This window comes from Pithys albifrons, chromosome 14 (genome assembly GCF_047495875.1).
Source record: "Pithys albifrons albifrons isolate INPA30051 chromosome 14, PitAlb_v1, whole genome shotgun sequence".
Lineage (NCBI taxonomy): Eukaryota > Metazoa > Chordata > Aves > Passeriformes > Thamnophilidae > Pithys > Pithys albifrons.
Window position 1 is genome coordinate 5,372,078 of NC_092471.1, and position 18,381 is coordinate 5,390,458.

Sequence of the window (18,381 nt, forward strand, 5' to 3'; positions counted from 1 at the left end):
ATCAATGTGCAGCAAAGTCTCAGTTCTATTGTATAGAATATTCTGTCTAGAATATCTAATTAAAGAATACAAACAGAAAAGGTAACAGGTCCTTTGAGGAAACGTTTAATTCAACAAAACATTGTGAGCTCTGAAAGCTGAGTTGCTGCTCCTGGGGCACCGTGGACAAGCTGGGCAGGGGTTTCATGGCTTTGGCTGGAGGAGCAAAGAGGATTCCTTGGCTTTGGCAGTTTTAGGAAAGTACAGGGAAGGAGGTGGGTGAGAGTTGAGAGGCCACAGTGCCCAGTGAGTCCCAAACAGGTGCAAACTGTTAACACACTGACTTGGTTATTTCTGCACATGAAATTAGTTTGAGCCTGACAAAATATTCCTGCAGATGAAATAGAAGGAGCTTGTAGTTAAAACAGTTTACATCCAGCAAAACAGCATTCTAAAGGACATTGCCAGCTTTAGGCAAAAAGTACCTGATGGATTAATGTTATTTTAGTAGCACTAAGGATGTATTTTCCTAATCATTTTATCTGGCAGCAAAATCTCTGTAAGTTCCTTCTCTTTCCCACCCCAGAGAGAAACTCCCATCTTAGTTTTCTTCCACCCAAATTCGTAATTTCTTTGTTTGTGTGGTAAAACTAGTTTTGGAATGGTACTGTAAACTAGATTTCTAAATGGGAAAAAAATGGAAAGAAAATAATGTTTATTTTGTGGCACAAAACATTGTTTTCAAGGCTAAAGATGTCCAAGGGTCGATGTGGGATTCTCAGTCTCTTCCATGTGACAGTGAAAAAGATTACCCAGCAATCCTCGTCCTTCTTAGCAAACCGAGTCCTCTTGTTCAGGAGATGCTCAGGGCCAAGATTTGTCCTCAAATGACTTGCTCATTTTTGTGCCCTCTCAGCAGTGACCTCTTCTGAGCCTGTTCTGCTCCCTCATACCCAGCCAGGCTGCCCTTGCCTTATCCTTCCCTCCTGTCGCCTCAGTCTGGAGAAGGGTGAAGAGCAGAATTAAATTCCAAAATCTTCCTAAGCTTCTTTGTGTAAGGTATTGTCAGTGCTTCCCACTCAGCCCCAGTGACTGGAATACATTCCTCCAAGCTGCAGTGGGCTGGTTTAGTGGCAGTGCCCGAGCAGACAGAAGGGCAGAGTGACTCTGGTGGCATCTCAGGGCTTGGGATACTTCCCTGGGGCTGTGCCCATCCAGCAGCACCTTTGGAAAAAGGCTCTGCAACCACCTGCTGGAAGTGCTGAGAGGGAAAAGCAGGTAAAAATGAGGCTGATTCACCTACACATTAAAGCAAAGGCAGGTGAAGGAGCAGAGTGGGTTCAGTGTGGAGAAGGAGTTGTTGGGGGACTCAAAAACATTTACAGAGTCTGTGTAATAGTTATGTTTGATGTGCTGTGGTGAAAGGGGCTGGGGAGGGGAGGTTTGAACAAACAGTAAGAGCATTGAGGCTGACCTTGGTGTTCCTACTAAGGAACTGAAGGAAAGCATTTGAGATTTTTTTTTTAAATAAATATATTTTTTCTTTCTTTCTGTCCTCACCAGGTATGTAACCAGCCCTTTCTTTATGTTGTACTTCGTGTTGTTGCTGACAGGAGCATAAATGACAAAACCATCTAGTGACTTTTTACTAGCTAAACCAAGAGGTGAAGTACAGGATTCCTTATGGCTGTCTTTCTTACTTAGAATTTTTGTTCTCTGGCTTGCAAAGGGTTGGAAAAGTACAAATGACTTTGTATTCCTGCTCAGAGTAGATCTGCTCAGTAATTCTCAGTTCCCCTGTTCATAGCTATTTATGCAGCTCATTTTCAATTATCAGTGCAGAAGTTGGAGTATGGTATCAGTGTCATCTTAAAGAGAATTGTAGCCTGGTGTATGTTTGGTGTGTCTGGGAAGAATAACTGATAGATAATGTATTAAGGGAATTAAGAACTGACAAAGAGGTCAGAGAACACGGGAGGATTGTGGGCAATTGAGATGAAGGAGTTTAACTTTTGGAAACAATGCAGTGACCACGGGAGACTTAAAAGCACAGCACAGCCTTTCTCCCTGCCCTGCACAGCTGTAGGAGGGTATTTCCCAACACAGTGGAGCTGGAGCTGGAGCTCCTCAGCAAGCACGAGGGTCAGGGAGCTGCAGGGAAGCCAAAGTGCCTGGCAACAGGCAGCAAACAGGTGGGTGTCCACCATCAGCATCCTCTGCTCTCTTCATTAAGATTAGGCAACTGGATAAACTTCTATAACACAAAGAGGGGGAAGAGAGGAATCTGTTTATCTGCAATCTCCAGGAGAAAAGACTGTAAAATATTGCTGGAAGTTTTGGGGATAAGCACATTATTTGGGAGGAGATGATGCCTGAAGTTCTGAGGAAGGACTAATTTTCTGGCATAGCCAGAACATTATATCATTTTGTTTCCTTAGCATTCATGTACGTAAAAATGTGTTTATTCGTACTAGGAATGCTGGCATTAGCATTTGGATAGAGTTATTATTGAATCAATTCTAGTTAAAAACTCATGTAAAATACTTCCAGTCTGTTACCTGGCTCTGAGCTGTGCTGTTAAGCTACTTTCAACTAACAGTGCTTAAAAGGCAGAATGCAAACATTAAAAAAACCCAAAACCAACTTTCTCAAATGTGTAAGCAATATTAAGATTGTCTCACTACCTGACAAACCAGGGACAATCAACATGAACCTTATCATTTCTCACTCTGGAGCTCCTTTGTAAGTGGCAAGGTTGTAAAAGTTTATAACTCTGGTATTGAGCAGCTGAAAGGCTCCAATTACTTCTCCAGTTTGACATTTGTCCAAAGAGTGCAATGCTTCTGAGTTGTAATAAGGTATCATCTGTTAATTGGCGACCTCAAGAGCATTTTTGGTACAAATAGTGAGATGATGAAGTCTTGGTCAGTTAGAAGAGCTTATCTTCTTTCTGGCTCCATATTGAAGTGAAGTTATTTAAAACTTTTGGAACTCACACTGAGAACTTGCCACATATTTTTGTCACTAATAAGCCATGCTCTTTTGTGTCTATCAAACCAGACCTTGTCTTGCTTTTAATAGAGGTAATACTTTTTAGGGCTTATTTATAATGCATAATACAGGCCATCAGCTCTGTCACAGCTCATTGTTGAGTCAAGGAAAGGTTTGTAGTTATGCATCTGGGAAAGGTAGAAAAGCTTGACCTCAGAAAGAAGTTATTGTGTGTATAGGTATTTTGCTTCTGGAAAGTCATATCTATATTTATATAATTGGTTTTTTCTTTTTCTTTTTTTTCTTTTTTTTTTTCCTGAGCAGGGATTTGTTCAGGTATTCACTCATTTGCAAGTAATATTCTGCTGTCTTGGTCATAAAAATCCCTGGAGTTTTTAAACCAGGTTTCAAAAAGCAGACAGTAATAGTACACCTGAACATCATTGTCACTTAGTCTTTACAAAAGGCAGTTAAGGCAGCCCTAAAATGCTTGTGGGTTCTTGGGAACCATGTGAGTAAGAGCTGTGTTTGTGAAATGCCAGAGCACCTGCCCTTGCCCAGCTGAGCTCCCTGTCAGAGGCTGCTCTGGCAGGAGGAGCTGGGTCATGGGGAAGCAAAACAGATCAGGAATATGGAGTGATCCAGTGTTACATTTTGGGATCCACTAATTGCTGAAATAGCACAGAAAGCCTTGGAAAATGACACTTCTCAGATACAAGTATTAATAAATAGAAACTGTTTTGAGCTACTTAATGAAAACTTGTTGCCCTCTCCCATCATTAACTGCTTCTGTAATTTTATCCTTTATATGAAAATAAAGGGTCAAATTCTGCTTTATGTGAGCACCAAGGTCTCACATTGAATCATAATGAAGTTGTCTGTGCTCAGCCAAGAAAGAAATTAGGCTCCTAAGTCCCTAAAAGTTATTATATTTTACTTCAGAGCCTGCCATGTATAGTTTAAATGACTTCCTTGTATGAATTATTTTAATAAGCAACAGTTTCACATTCACATGCCTTTGGTGCAGGTAATTTATAGTAAAAGTCACATGCAGGATGTAGTTATTCTCAGTTGGGGTGTGCAGAGAAGGACCAGGTAGTGGTGAGATCATCTTGCCAGGCTGTTAGAGGAGCTCTCTCTGATTTCTGCAGTGAGGTGCAGATGGGCACGGGAGGCTGTGCCAGCCGGTCATACAGGAGTGATGTAGTTTTAAGTTTTCTCATAGCATATTCAATGCCATTTAAATATTGCAAAATGCTGAATTGTAAATGTTAACCTAGCCATGAATAAAAAATGCTGATATTTTATTTAATCAAAAAATAATTATGGATATTCTGCCTTTAGTGTATTATTTAAAATATTTCATTTTACATGTAGAGTACAAGTTATTGCAGAGTGGGTTTTATATATATAAAGAGAATCTTTTTCTGATACATAAAAAATGCAGGAGACTGACTTTTGCAGGCTACAAGGCATATTGTCATTGTCTGGGTATGCAGAAAAACTATGGCAGCCAGTTTACATGAAACACTGGGAAATACTGGCTTTTCAGGAGCGTTCCCCGACTCCTGTTTTGAAAGCATTTCCTTTGGAGAAAAGAGAGCTTTCTCTTTTCTGTCTCTGAGTTCATTACTTTCGTGTGCTGTGCAGAGAATGAAGCAGCTGTACCTGGGAGCTGGAGCTGAGCGTTTGAGCTGCGAACTGGAGAACCAGGAGCGGAGGGTGGGGCGATGCAAACGCGTCCCCACGCCGCTCTTTAATAAAATATTGTAAGGAATGGCTGGAAAGCTTCCCCTTTGACTTTCATCTGTCAGCTTTTGATTGTAACTTTGTAAAGGGATTGGTATTGACTTCTCTCCAGCAGTTTCGGAGGGGAGGTGAAGAGCCTCCTCTCTTGACTTTCTGTGTGTTTTGTCAAATCGAATCCTTCCATCTGAAGTGCGAAGTGAAGGCTGATGTCAGGAAGTGCCTTCAGCACAAGCTGGTGCTGGTCTCTGGTGACTCCCTCCTCTCCTAAAAGTATCAGATTGGGCTGGGAAGTGATGCCAATGTGGCTGGACAGAAGCACGTTTATTGCAGGCTCAGCAGCCATTACAGATCATTAGTGAGAGGAGGCGAGGGGCGAGGGGACCCGGGGGTGTCAGTTTGATTCTCTGCAAGGACAGATGCAGTGGGATGGGAAGATGGGAACTTTGTGTCTGCCTGTGTACTTGCAGCTCAGAACCTATTACTGTCTTTATTTCTTTGTCCTGTTTGTAACCTCACAGTCAAGTAACTTTCAAAGCAAATGCAAATTGTAAGAGCCATAGTGTTAATAGGGGAGCTGGGAATTGGACACTTTGGAAGCCATTCTCAAGTCCATTATTTATGAAGAATATCATGTATTAGCACCAGGCCAGGCCTGTTTAAAACATGAATACGTGGGGTTTTTGCAATGTCACACACTTTCTTAGCAGTGAAATGGCAGGTACAATTAAAATAGTCAACATCTGTTTTACACCAGCAAACCTGCTCTCTCTGACATGAAGTTTCTTTCTAGCAGAGGCTCTAATTTTACTTTTGGACAACTGGTAGAGGTGTGTGTGTATTCATGAGAACACAATCTCTGAGTTCTGAGGTTTGGATTCCTTCAGTACTGAAACAACCACAGTTTATTTATTCTCTGAAGTTTGTCTCACCCCTCTGATTCCCAAGCTATACCTTTTCACTGGAGATACAATAAAGGTTACCAATTAGAATTTCAAGGGAAAAAATATCTGAATAAATGTAGTTTTATTGCAGTGGATCTTTTTTCTGTTTCTTTGTTATCATTACTTAGTCCTGACCTTCTTCCAGGATTTGATACATCACATCACGTGTCTTGTTCCTTTTTTTGTGCTATTTTATAAAGTACTTTCATTTGTCTCATTTGATTTAAAGCAAATCATACATTCATGTCCTAAATGTTTCACTAGTCAGAATAATTAAGTTGATCAGGTCTGGGAGCATTGGAAGGAAAATAACAGGGTCATTGAAGCATTCAGGCTCTAATGGGAACCTGAGTTCATTCAGATATCAAATCTAATAATTGCTTTACACCTGTATACACAGTCCCAGAGAGCAAATTCACATTAAAGGTTTAGTAGCCTCAAGACTCCCTTTCAAGGGAATATTAGTACTGTTTTTAAACTACTAAGTTGGTTTGACTTTTTTCAACTTTGTTGTGGTTTTTATATATCAATTATAGTTTAGCTGATTTCTCATCTTTATGCACTGGGAAATATTTTCACGTGACAGTTTCTTATTAAAGATATGGTATGAGTGAGGTATTGCAGGTCAGATTTAATGGCAATCAGAAACCTGTGAGGGCCATCTCTGAGTTTCACTGCTGTGAAACAATTTATTGGGCAAGTTAAAATTTACTTTATACAATTTAAGAGTATTCAGAGTCTGAAACTGTGTTGATGTGTGATTATGTGTGTAGCACACTAGAGGGATTGTAGGGATAGTCATAGCCATGATTGCTCCTTGAAAAAGGCAATTTCAGAAGAATGAGGTAAAAAATCAGTATTACTTTGTTAGAATTTATGGGAAATGGAGCAATAATTACAATTTCTCAGTTTAACTAAATTTTGTGACAAATCTCCATGAACACCAGAGGTACAGCCTTCACAAAGATACAGGTAAATTTTATCACAATCAAGCCTGAAAAAACAGTGACTAGGAAAATGACAGCTATTCATAGCAGGTTTCAGGAAATTCCAGCCTCAAATGCTGGTCACAGTGCTGCTTGTTATTGGAGGGGATTTGAACTGATGCAATCGTTCCTCTTCATCTTCTTTTTATTTTCCCACCTTTATAAGTTTAGTTCTCTGCTGAGAATTCAAACTGAAAAAAGAAATGGAAAATGGTTGTCTATGTGCTTGCATTGTGCTGACATGAGGGCCTATTTTTCTCTGTAATTTTAAAGGCCAATTACCCTTGGAGGAAAGGAGAAAAATAGATTGATTTGTCTTGTAACCCCTGAGGCAGGAATGTGTTGTCTCCTGCTCAGGCTTTTCCACTGCAGCTCCTGTGGAAGAGCTTTCACTGCGTGTCCCAAGTGGGATTGTTAACTTAGAAAGCAAAGTCAAATTAAAATATTCAATAGATCATTTAAAGGTTTAAGGAATCTCATCTTACTGGGCCAATTATTTTTTTTTAAATCATTAAAGCCCGGAGTAAGCAGTAGTAAAATTTATTTTATTCTGATTGCTTGAAAGTGGGGTTTACAAATCTGTTTTTGCCCTACAAATACCAAACTTCATCTCTAAATAGGCTAAGCATTTATTTCTTTATTGGGATTATGATACAGATGGCCAATATCCTCAATTTTGGTTGCAAAAGTGTTCCTTTTATTGTGTCCCCACACTGCATTGACTGTGGTCACAGCTGGATTGCACTGAGCTGGTAAATGTCATCACACATGCCATTTAGCATTAAAACTTCTCACATTATTCCTCTTTAAAGCATTTTTATGTCTAACACATAGGACACAAATAAATGGGTTTTCTCCTGATGTTCTGCATTTTCTTACGACTCAAAGGCTACAATTAACAGTGCCCAGCAAGCTGGGGCTGAGTGGCAGCACAAAGATTACACATGTCTTTGTTCCCTTTTAATCTGAGTAAAACTCCTTTGTGTCAGGGCTTAAATTCTTTAACTCTGCATATTTGAGACCTGGCTCTGCACTGCAGTGCTTTGGATATTAACAAATTTATTTAGCAAGTTAAAGGAAATCCAAACAGCCACACATGTTTTCAGTGAGAAACTGCTCACAAAGGATAGTATGGAAACCTTCTTAGCAAGGAGGTTCTGTGTGTCACCTAAAGGACAAACAGCTTTGAAACAAACCTTTTGGAACAGAACACGACTCTCCAGACTTATGGAAATAACTCAGGAGATTTGTCTTTCTGCCTTTTCCTGAGGAGGAACCATTCAGTCTTCAGAGAGGTCCTTCTGTGTTACAGTTCTCCTTAAAGCTTTTTCTTCCTCCTTGTTTCTTCTGCAACCTTTTCTTACTGTTCAACACCTTGCAGATCAATATATTGGCAAACATCCCACTAACCAGGTCAGGAACATATTTTTTATATTATTATTATAAGATCAATACATGATGCCTTTATAATTAACATGTTTCAGCTGCACCATCTTAATTTTGAGGGCTTTAAAAAACCCCAACCAAACAGAAAACACATACCAAAAACCAGCTATTTTTTGGCCTAAGGATTTTTCCTCCATCATAACATTTCTAACCTCAGGTTATCACTCAGCTTTCACAGCAAAGTCTTGGCTTGGACCTAAACCAAAATACAACAAGATTTATAGAATTTGACCTCACAGCTTCAGAGTTTGCTTGAAAACTCAACGTTTCCTTTGAAATTGATGCTAAAATAACCTTTTTTTAGCTGTCATTTAAGTTTGATTGTCAGGAATTTGAGATTCTATTTAGGAAAAAAAAAAGCTGAGAACAGAAATGTGGTATCTGTTCTCATTTTTAGTTACAAAAATATCAAATCTAAACCACTGTAAGATGACCCAATGTGATGGTTATAAAGGGTCTAGTTTAGAACTTGCCAGACATGTGTAGGGAGCCTGTTGAGATTGAAATAAGACTGTTCTAAACACTAAAAGATTAAAAGAAAGCATATTAACTGTAAGTTTTCCCTTAACCCTGACAGAAAACTGGTTTATTTGCTTGTTTCATCTCTTTGCAATAAAGATCTTTTGAAAAATGCTATTTCAGACTCCTTTCTAAAGTGTTGTTTTGGCTGTATTCCTCCCAAAACTGATTTTTACCTTATTGCTATATTTTTTATATACAGGCCATACATTTTGAAAGATCAATTTGAAATCAAATCTCCCAGAGATGAACTGAATCTTAACAGAATTGAGCTTGGGAGAGCCATTTTCTCTCGAGGCTTTGTTTTTAAAAGGCTTTTGCTCCAGACACCCACAACAGTTCTGAGGCTCTTGATTTCCTTGCCTGGCTTATTTCTCAGCTGGTGTCTCTAATCATGTCCCAGGGCCAGGCCAGGCCAGAGAACTGTGCTCAGCTGTAGCTGCTGCAGAGGAGCTCAGATGGATGGACCTCCCTGCTGTTTCACACTGGATCACTTCTGCTGCTGCCTAATGTTCTATCAATTCCAGTCTCCAAAAAGATTTACCTCTCTCTGTTGTTAAGCTGAAGCTGATGAAGGTGTGTGCAGTCCTTAAAGGACAAGTTAATTCTTGTCATGGGTTGCTCCTTAAGCAGTTACATCAAATGAGATTGTAAGTTGGCTTCAGTTTTGCCTATGCTTAGAGGCTCAAGGAGAAAATTAGAGGCTACTCAGGCTGAAGGGATTTGAGTTTAACATAACTTGTCACAATTTAATCAATGGCACTGTATGGAAAACTTTAGTTGTGTCAATCAGAAAAACATGTCTCTTGTGACATTCAGATTTTCACCTTTTTCTGAAGACTACATTCCTGTGTCCTCATTTTCACAGCTGCAATGTTTGCTCCTTGGAGTTATCACCTTACTCATTTTTTGTGTAATCATTCCATTCCTGTAGGAAACTGCCTTGCTTTTCTGACTGTTTTCCATGTTCTGTTTGTGGTACTTGCTGAAGGTCTTGGGACTGCAGGAGTATTTCTGCTTTGGTTGCTCATGAAAACAAGATGTGTTTCAGTAGGATTTCCTGGTGAACAAAGTTTTACATGAATGGAGGAATAAATATTTGATGCAAAGGCTTTCATTGATTCCCAAAGGCATGGGCCATGCTAATTCCCTTACAGGCTGCATTTCTGCATCTTTTGCACAGTCAAAACTATTCCAAAAAGATGAAATTTTAAATATTTTATTCATTGCTAAAAGTTCTGCCTCCCTCATATGACCATGTTCACAGCAGCTAAAACTGGTGCCTTTTTTTTCTGAGCATTAAAATGTGTTTATTGTTGTGAGCTGTGAAAGGGTCAGTTCTTTCACCTTGAGGAGGTTACTCAGGAGGGGAACAAAAAGGAGATTTAGTCAACTAAAGTGACAAGAGCCCAAGGTACCAGTTTATAATTTATTATAATTTAAATATAAGGGCTGTCAAAGAGAGAATGTTTTTTTGTTACAGGATAATGCAAATTCTAATCAAGTACCTTTGAGGTATCGTTTTATAGACTGTCTTTTTCCATTATCAGATATCTCAGTGTCATGACCAATTCATTTGACTGCACAACATCTATATTATTACCAGCATTGATTGCTCATAAAAAATAAGGTTTATAATTAGGAGAGCATAAAGTTACTACCTGGAACAGTGGATAAGAAGAAAATGAAATGAAAAAGTCACTTAATCTTAGTATTGCAGTTCTGCAAAGTACCATTTATTTTTCTCCTAATATAACTGAGCTCTGTGTTGATAACAAGCTACCAAGTTAATAAATCTGTTGCAGCTATTGAGACTTCTCTTTTAATAACAGAAGTAAGAAAGGAGCATTAAGGAAAGGAAAAATACATTTTTCAGAGTGTTGTTTTTGCTGAAATATTTCCCTCTCCCCTACAAGTGTGTTTTTTATTGATTGTGATTTCTGATGTTTTATACAGGAATGAATTTAAATTGGAAGAGAGAAGGTTTACAGTAGATATTAGGAATAAGTTCTTTGTTGGGAGGGTGGTGTACTGGAAGTGTCCAAGGCCAGGTTAGATGGGGCTTGGGAGCAACCTGGGTTAGTGGAATGTCCCTGCCCATGGCAGGGTGTGGGAATGAGATGATCTTTGATGTCCCTTCCAACCCAAGCCATCCTATGATACATACAGAGCATAATGGAGAGCATCTTAAGGGCGAAATTGTCAAATTCCATAAAATTAAAACATAGTGTCTAAAAATAACTTAGATTTTTTTGTTTGTTTGTTTGCTTCAAGGCATGTGCTTCTTGTGCTTATACACTAAGCTTATTGTGGTTTTGCTTATCTTTTTTTGCATCATATTCTTTGGTGAATGTGTATGTGTCAAAAGCACCTCTACAAATATCTCGTATGTTGTAGATATTATTTATTCCCATCTTGGTACTCTACTGAGTGCAAGAAGACTTGAGGAAGAAATTGTTGTTCCAACACTGTCTATATGTTTCTTTCAGTGGGTGTGTAGTTTGCCTGCTCAGGATTGCATTCCAGTCTTATGTATGCTAAAAAGGAACTGCTGAATTGATTTCTCAGCATTTCATTTTATATTTCCTTCACTTGCAGAAAATGTTTGTCTCCATCATGATGAAAAAAACCCCTAAAACAGAAAAATTAAAAAAAAAAACAACAAATAAAAGAAATCAACAGTTCTTAGACTCTCTTAATCTGTTTTTAACCTGTACAGTTGACAGTCTTGAAATTGTATCAAGAAACAGTGTAGTGGTGAAGGCTCTTCTCCCCACTGAGAGCAAGTATCAGTGCACTCTTTAGTAGTCACTGTCCTGGAGGAGCAGCAGCACATTTCAGTTTTAGCAGTTTTGTGCTTTAGTTTCCAGTGCCTAGTGACACTGCAACCAGTGTAGAGATTTATTCCCTTGCAAAACAGATTGACTTAGGGTAATTTGAATACTTTATGCATGGATAGATTCATTAGGAAAAGGAGGCAAGGCAGAACTATAAAAAGAACTAATAATCTTGCTAAAGGAGCTGTTAATTCCCTATAGCACTGGAGACACTTTCATTGAACAGGGAAAGGAAAGGCTGAATTTGCAGAGCCCATTCAGTCTCCACAGGCAGCTTCTGCTTTATGTCCAGAAACAGATCACAGAGATGACTTTCTTTTTGTTCTCCAGATCCTTATTAATGTGCTTGGGCCATCTCTGCCCTTTTTTAGTTTAGAACAGAATCACGAAATGGTTGAGGGTGGAAAGGACCTCTGGAGCTCCTTTTGGCCACTCTCTCTGCTCAAGCAGAGTCACTTAGAGCCAGTTGTCCAGGACCATGACTAGACAGGGATTGAATATCCAAGGATGGAGACTCCATAACCTTCTGGGACAACCCATTGCAGTGCCTGGTCACCTTCACAGTAAGCAGATGTTTCCTGAAGTTCAGAGTAACTTCCTGTGTTCAGGTTGTGCCCATTGCCTTTGGTCCTGCAGCTGGGCACCTCAGACAAGGGCCTGACCCAGCCCCTGGGCACCCTCCCTGCAGGTGTTTTACATGCTCTGCTCCTTCCTCCAGCCTTTCCCTTGCTCTGGCACACAGGAACTCAGTCCATATCTTCTTCAGAACATTTATTTGTGCCCATGAGCTGTGTTGGGATCTCATGCTTTGTGCTGAACCCTCAGCCCTGCCCAGGCTCAGCTTCCTCCAGCAGCCCCAGTGGCACAGACTGTTCTGCTCTGGGCAAGCAGAGGGAGAGAAATCAGCTCCTTTGGAGGAAAACTGGGAGAACCTGCCTGCCTACAGTGTGTGTGTGCCAGACTTCTTGCTTCTGAAGTGGCTGCTTTATAATCCTGCAGTGCTGGGTAGAAGTTCCAGCCATATACTGGGACATGGTAATGCTGTAGCAGAGTAGGTGCTGCTGCAGAGCAGCAACCTGAGTGTGACATGAGAGAAAGAAAATGTCAAAGTCAAAAGAAACAGTTCCTCCCTCCAAAAATAAAAAAAAAAAAATCCACATGGAAGGACTACATTTTAAAAAAGAAATATCTGAACTACCAGAAAACTAAGTGGGGGTTAATCTTCTGCCCCTTTTTGTGTCTGTGCATGTGTATATTCATGGCTTTAAAATTTTATTTTAAAGGCATTTAGGAATGTGGCTGGTACTTGGTGATTGTTTTCCTGTGATAGAGATGTATTTATTATTCATTGCAATAATTACTGTGTAATATTTTATACTAAAAGTTGTTCTCATTGCACAATCAGGAAATACTTAGGAAGTGGCTGATTTAACTGTTCTATTTTTATCTCAGTACCAAATTACAGTGAACGATGTTCAAGTTTTTCTACTTGTAGCATCTCGTGGGGTTGTCACCACCACACTGGTCAGTGCATTCTCATGAAACTTGAAATGTATTTTTCCAGAGCTTCTGTGCATAAATCGTTTATAAAATTTTAAAGATTTTTACTCGGCAATTGGAGTTATTGTGTGCTGTTTCCAAGGGGACTGTGTTTCAGGATTCTCCTAATGCTTTTATCACCCAGCTTCTCTGATCAAGAAAGTAATTTATTGCTGATTGCAGAACTCTTGAACTCAGTCTGGCAGCTGCAGTGGGAAACTTCTCTGATCCAGTCTCCTAGTTACTTATTTACATATCATTCCAAGTGATTTTCAGGGCTGTTTGAAAACCTCTTGACATTGCATTATGTGTTTCAAATCTTATGGTGATTTGTTTTTCCCCTCTTTGTGTTACAGATAACAAACGAGTAACTCTGGAAAGGTCTCGTTCTCGCCACAACGGACCCATTGCAGCTGTATGATTCTTCTGATGCCAAAGAATTAATGAATTGTTTTATTTACAATTAAATGGATGTACTTTGGAAAGAGTTTATCATACAAATTGGCAATGATCGTACAGGAATATTGGTATTGATTAAATGAGATGGTGTAAAAATATGTAATTTTAAAGCTGTTGCTAAATAATCCACATACTGTATCTTATTACCCCAACTACCAAGATCTGTAAACAGTGTTAAACAGTAGGATATATATCTTATTTTCTTATGTTCTTTCTTTTTTTTTTTTTAACACCCCGTTTTGTTTTTTTTTTAGCTGGCAACTCACATGAAAGGAGTTGGGGATTTCTAGGTTATGATTTATATGGGTAAGAAAATACAGTTCTGTTGAAAGAGTACAGCTGTGGATTCCATTTGCAGTTCTGATTTGAACATGAAAGGAAAAAAATAATAAAATTGTATGTTAATAAATTCAGAGATGAGCTGGTCTACATTATCAGAATCTTTTTTGTAACCATAAAAAAGCAACACATAGCCCCAGTCAGGTTGCTGAAAACCTTATCTCAATGTAAAGCCTGGTGGATTCAGCTGTCTTAGCTGCAAGTAGGATATACCACATATCTACACTTTGGGTGATATGATGATGTATAGTTACTTATCGCTGCTTAAAAAAAATAAAACAGAGCATAGGATTTTACCAAAATTCAACAATGTCAAGGGCAGAATATGTTTTTAACTGTATCTAAGGAGGAATTTTTCTAATTATGCACTTATATATTCTTTATAAAGATACTTGGGGGAAAATATGATTGTCCTATTTTAATTATGCTAAAAATACCTTCGTGTAGGTTTTTAGAGACAAGCTACATGACGAAGTTATTCAGAACTGCCTCTGAGTTTTTCCTCTGTTTCTCAGGTAAAATACGTAGCGGGATCTCTACTGGTGGATTTTAGTGCTGAGAGTTTATTTAGCAGCTAAGAACAAATTTCCTCCCTGGAGCACTCTCAAGCAGTGACCCCTGATTGCAGCAGGCTGGTTTTTTGGGCAGCTCCTCCCACTGTGCTCTGTCCCCAGGCCCCTTGCACTGCAGCCCCTCAGGTGAGCAGTCAGAGCAGTCGCTGACACTGGATGTTCTGCCACTCGCTGGGGAGCCACAGCTCCCTTTGCTCCCCACGCTCAGCTGAATGGACAGTCTCTTGGGTGTTCAGGTCAATCCTCACCATCCTTTTCACTGAAGGTTCATTGCTTATCTGATGGGGTGGAGGACTTGAAGTGGGAGTTCCAGTGGAACTACTTCACCTGTTTCTCAGCTATGATATTTTTAAAAAATCAGGATGTCGTAGATGGCACTTCTTGTCAAATTATTAATGCTTTTCACTGATCGATGAAATTATTATGAATGCTTTTATTGCCTGGTGTTATGGGGAACTTTTTTTTAATGTTGTATAAAGAGTATTTGGAAGGTGAGGTGTCACATGGTTTTCTGTGCACAAACTGGTTGCTCTAGAGGAACATTCGCTCCCGGGGCAGTTCCTTTGCACTACTGCTTGAGCCAAGCAGCTTTGTACAGTGGATTCTCTGTGCTTCTCTCGTGAGATACCCTTAGGACTATCTGACTAGTTTGGGATCAGTTCTCACAGTTTCAAACTACATATCCAATTATTCTAAGAAAAGATACAGCTCCTTTTCAATCTAGTATTGATTTTTTTAATTTTTTTTTTTTTCCAAAACTTGTCTTCAAAGAATGCAGGGGGTTTGCCTGTAGCTCTAAACATAGGAATACAACTGAAGCCTAGTGAAGTGTGTGCTGTCAACTAACATTCTCCCTGAACTGGTCAGGGGTTTTAGTGACAAACTAAACAGTTTTATGGTACTTCAGAAAACAAACAAACAAACAAAAAAGCATGCAACAGGATTCTGTCTCCCTGTTTATCAGTAAGAGATACAAAGAATTAGGTCCTGTTTTGTGCAAGGTCAACACCAGCCTTGTATTGAAGCATAACTTTTTTTTTAATGGAACTATGAAATTAACAGTTATAAAAATGTGCTTAATGTACAAAGCCTGTTGAAAGGTTTAGGTTGATGTCTATATAAATCAATAGTGTATTAGAATTCAGATTTTGAAATTAGCGTTTGACTGGGATTTACAAGTAGTGGTAAAATCTTTATACATGAAAACTCAAAAGCTCTGAACAGGATCTTTACATGGTAGCAGTAATTATTAGAGTACAAGTTTGTCATTTCCATGGGTTATATTTTTTTTAAAGCTCTGTCAAAGCTGGCTACAGATTTTCAAGAACCAAATCTTAGGAAAAAAAGGCAAATCCAAAATAGCAACATCACCTGATGCTTCTATTTTACTACTATTTTTTTCATATTTGAAACATTTATATAATTTAATGGACATATCTGTTAGGGCAAAAGTGTCTTTCAAAGGAAAACTAGTTTAGAAGATAATTTATGTAAATATAGGGTGCTCGTATTTATGAAGTCTAAAATATTTTCTGAAATTGATGCTGGTCACTTTGTCTTTTGATAGTTTTTCAGTCTATATTAAATTGCAGATATTTTTAATGTTTTTATTATTGATCTAATTTTCAGAGGTGTCACGTTTATCTAGAAGTGTAGAAGAGTAGCACCTTTTTCAGAAATGCACTTGCCTTATTTTCTAATTTAAAAAAAAATAAGAAAAATGAAATATATCAGTTAAATTATATTTGTACTCAAAGTAATCCCAGAAAGAAAATCACTGGAGGGTTCATACATAAATTTCTTGCTAATTATGTTTCACTCTATGTCCTCTGAGACATGACGTTAACAATATACCAGCACATCTGTTTGCATTCACATTTTACCAGTTACAAGTACTGAAGAGAGGTTTTTTTTAATGATGTTACACTGTTTACATTTCTTAGTTTATTTAAGAGGAAGATAATTTTACCTTTGCAACGAATTGAACTAAATTTGCAAATGTCATGGGAATGAAATGTTTAAATCATATACAAATATACATCTCTGTTGCTTAACTACTGGCTGTACAGATCAGAAATGTAAAGACACTATAGACTTTTTTTGCTCAAGTTTTATGCAGTTTCCTGAGAAACAAAGTGCAACACAGTTTGTCATGTATGTTTGTTTGTGATTCAACAAATATCCTTTCCCAGCACACAAGTGGTGTTTGGTTTGAGTGTTAATCATATTAGGAACCGATGCTAAAGCCAAAACAAAATTAGTGCCCCAGGGGGCACTGACAAACAGCTTCAGGAAGTGTTCCCAGAAATGCTCTTCTGTCAAGTGTTCTGGCTTTAGCCAACCATGGTCAATATGAACAACATTATCTAAAATTATCTGTTCTTCTTGCAAATTCAGATACAAATGCAACCATTCCCATAGTTCCCTTGTGTAATATGAAAATAGTCACGAATATCTGTATATTTTTGCATTTTTGTGTGTGGTATATGTACTACCTCAGACAAATGCTGTAAAAAACATAATACTTCCATGGTTTCTATCCAGGCCACAATTCATTAGTAACCTACTTTAAATTCATCCCTCAATATACAAATGGTTTGCAAAACTCTGCGAATGTGGCTGAGTTTTAGGTTTGGCTGGAAATCCTCCTGTAGCTTTTGTTAAGGAAACTTCACAACATTCAGCTTTTGCATCCCTCAGGCAAATCCTGCTTAGATGGGTGAATTTAGTCCTTCCTACCCTGAGAGTGATACAGCTGGTAAATATTTCAAGCTGGTGATAGTTATTGGGGAGCAAACTTCCCTGTGTGTGTAAATTGCTTTTTCCATGACACGAGGCTTGGCTGAGTTCCACTGTGCTGTGTCTGCCTTGGAGCTGCTGAGCTGGGGCAGGACCAGCTGAACCTCCTCCGTGTGCCATACTGGATGTGCAAGTGACTCTTCCCTAAATAGGTATTGTAAGGAACCTCCCCAGCTCTCCTGTGGTGTCTCCACACATGCCCACGCTTGCACACAAAATGTAAATAGTAGAGACAAAAACCATCCAAGCAGATGAAGCCAAATCCCTCAGCTTCAAGTGTCTGCATTTCAGAGCCCACGTTGCTGCTTCTGTGCCCAAGGCAGGGAGTTGGGTGAGCCTGGGAGTGGTGCAGCCCTGCAGCACCCACTGATGGCACTGGCACAAGGCAAAGGAGACAGATCTGTTCTTGTAGTGCTTCTTTTAGCACTGTTTGAGGTGATACATATGCCACAGAATGTGAACAATAACCTATTACAGCTCAGTCAGTCTGCTCTCATGCACCATTTGATTTCCCTTTTGGAAGTCACAGAACTCCTGATGCCAAAAACAAAACAAACAAAAAAAATGTTAAAAAAAAAAGGTGACAAAACTCATGCATTTCTATTTTTTAAACAGCTCTGTGTTTGTATGTAATGTTTAAAATATGAATTTGATGAAATCACAGCCTGGCCATTGTTAATCCATGTATTCTGAAAACTGTAATAAAGATATACATAACATGATTTTTGTAGGTGCACCAATGTTTTACTTGTTTATCATTCTTATTATCTATTGAGTACCATCACCTCAAAACCTGGTTTTGTTATATTAAATTGTCACACTGAAATTACATTCCATTTTAGTTTACTGACATTTTATGGATTTCTTTTATTTTTTTTTCTCTGAGGTGTCAAATATATTTGACTTGAATTTGGGGAATAAGGTGCCTTTTCCAATGAAGGAGGACTTTCAAAACCAAATAATGCCCCCAAAAGTATATAATTAAACCCCCCAAAATTAAATTACAGTGATACCATTTTATTTTTACACAAATAACAATAAAAGGGAATCCCTAAACAAATCCCATGGGTCCATATTTATATTAAGTGGCTGGATTCCGGTATAGACCTTTTTTAGACAGACACACAGGAAGTCAGACAGCTTAATGTGGATGTTTTCCAAATTATTTCGTTCAGTCAATCACAAAATGGTCTTAACTGAATTACAGTTAGAATGCACTATTTCA

At 38.6% G+C, this 18,381-nt stretch overlaps 1 protein-coding gene across 4 annotated transcripts in view; it reads left to right on the forward strand.

Moving 5' to 3' along the window:
* Positions 1-17,878, forward strand: part of DIAPH2 (diaphanous related formin 2) — a 197,873-nt gene extending 179,995 nt beyond the window's left edge. For all 4 annotated transcript variants that reach the window (XM_071569711.1, XM_071569712.1, XM_071569713.1 and 1 more), the window contains one exon: positions 13,344-17,878. In XM_071569711.1, the coding sequence (XP_071425812.1) occupies positions 13,344-13,408 (65 nt within the window). In that variant the 3' untranslated portion in view covers positions 13,409-17,878. The remainder of the gene's footprint in view (positions 1-13,343) is intronic.
* The last annotated feature ends 503 nt before the right edge of the window (positions 17,879-18,381 follow it).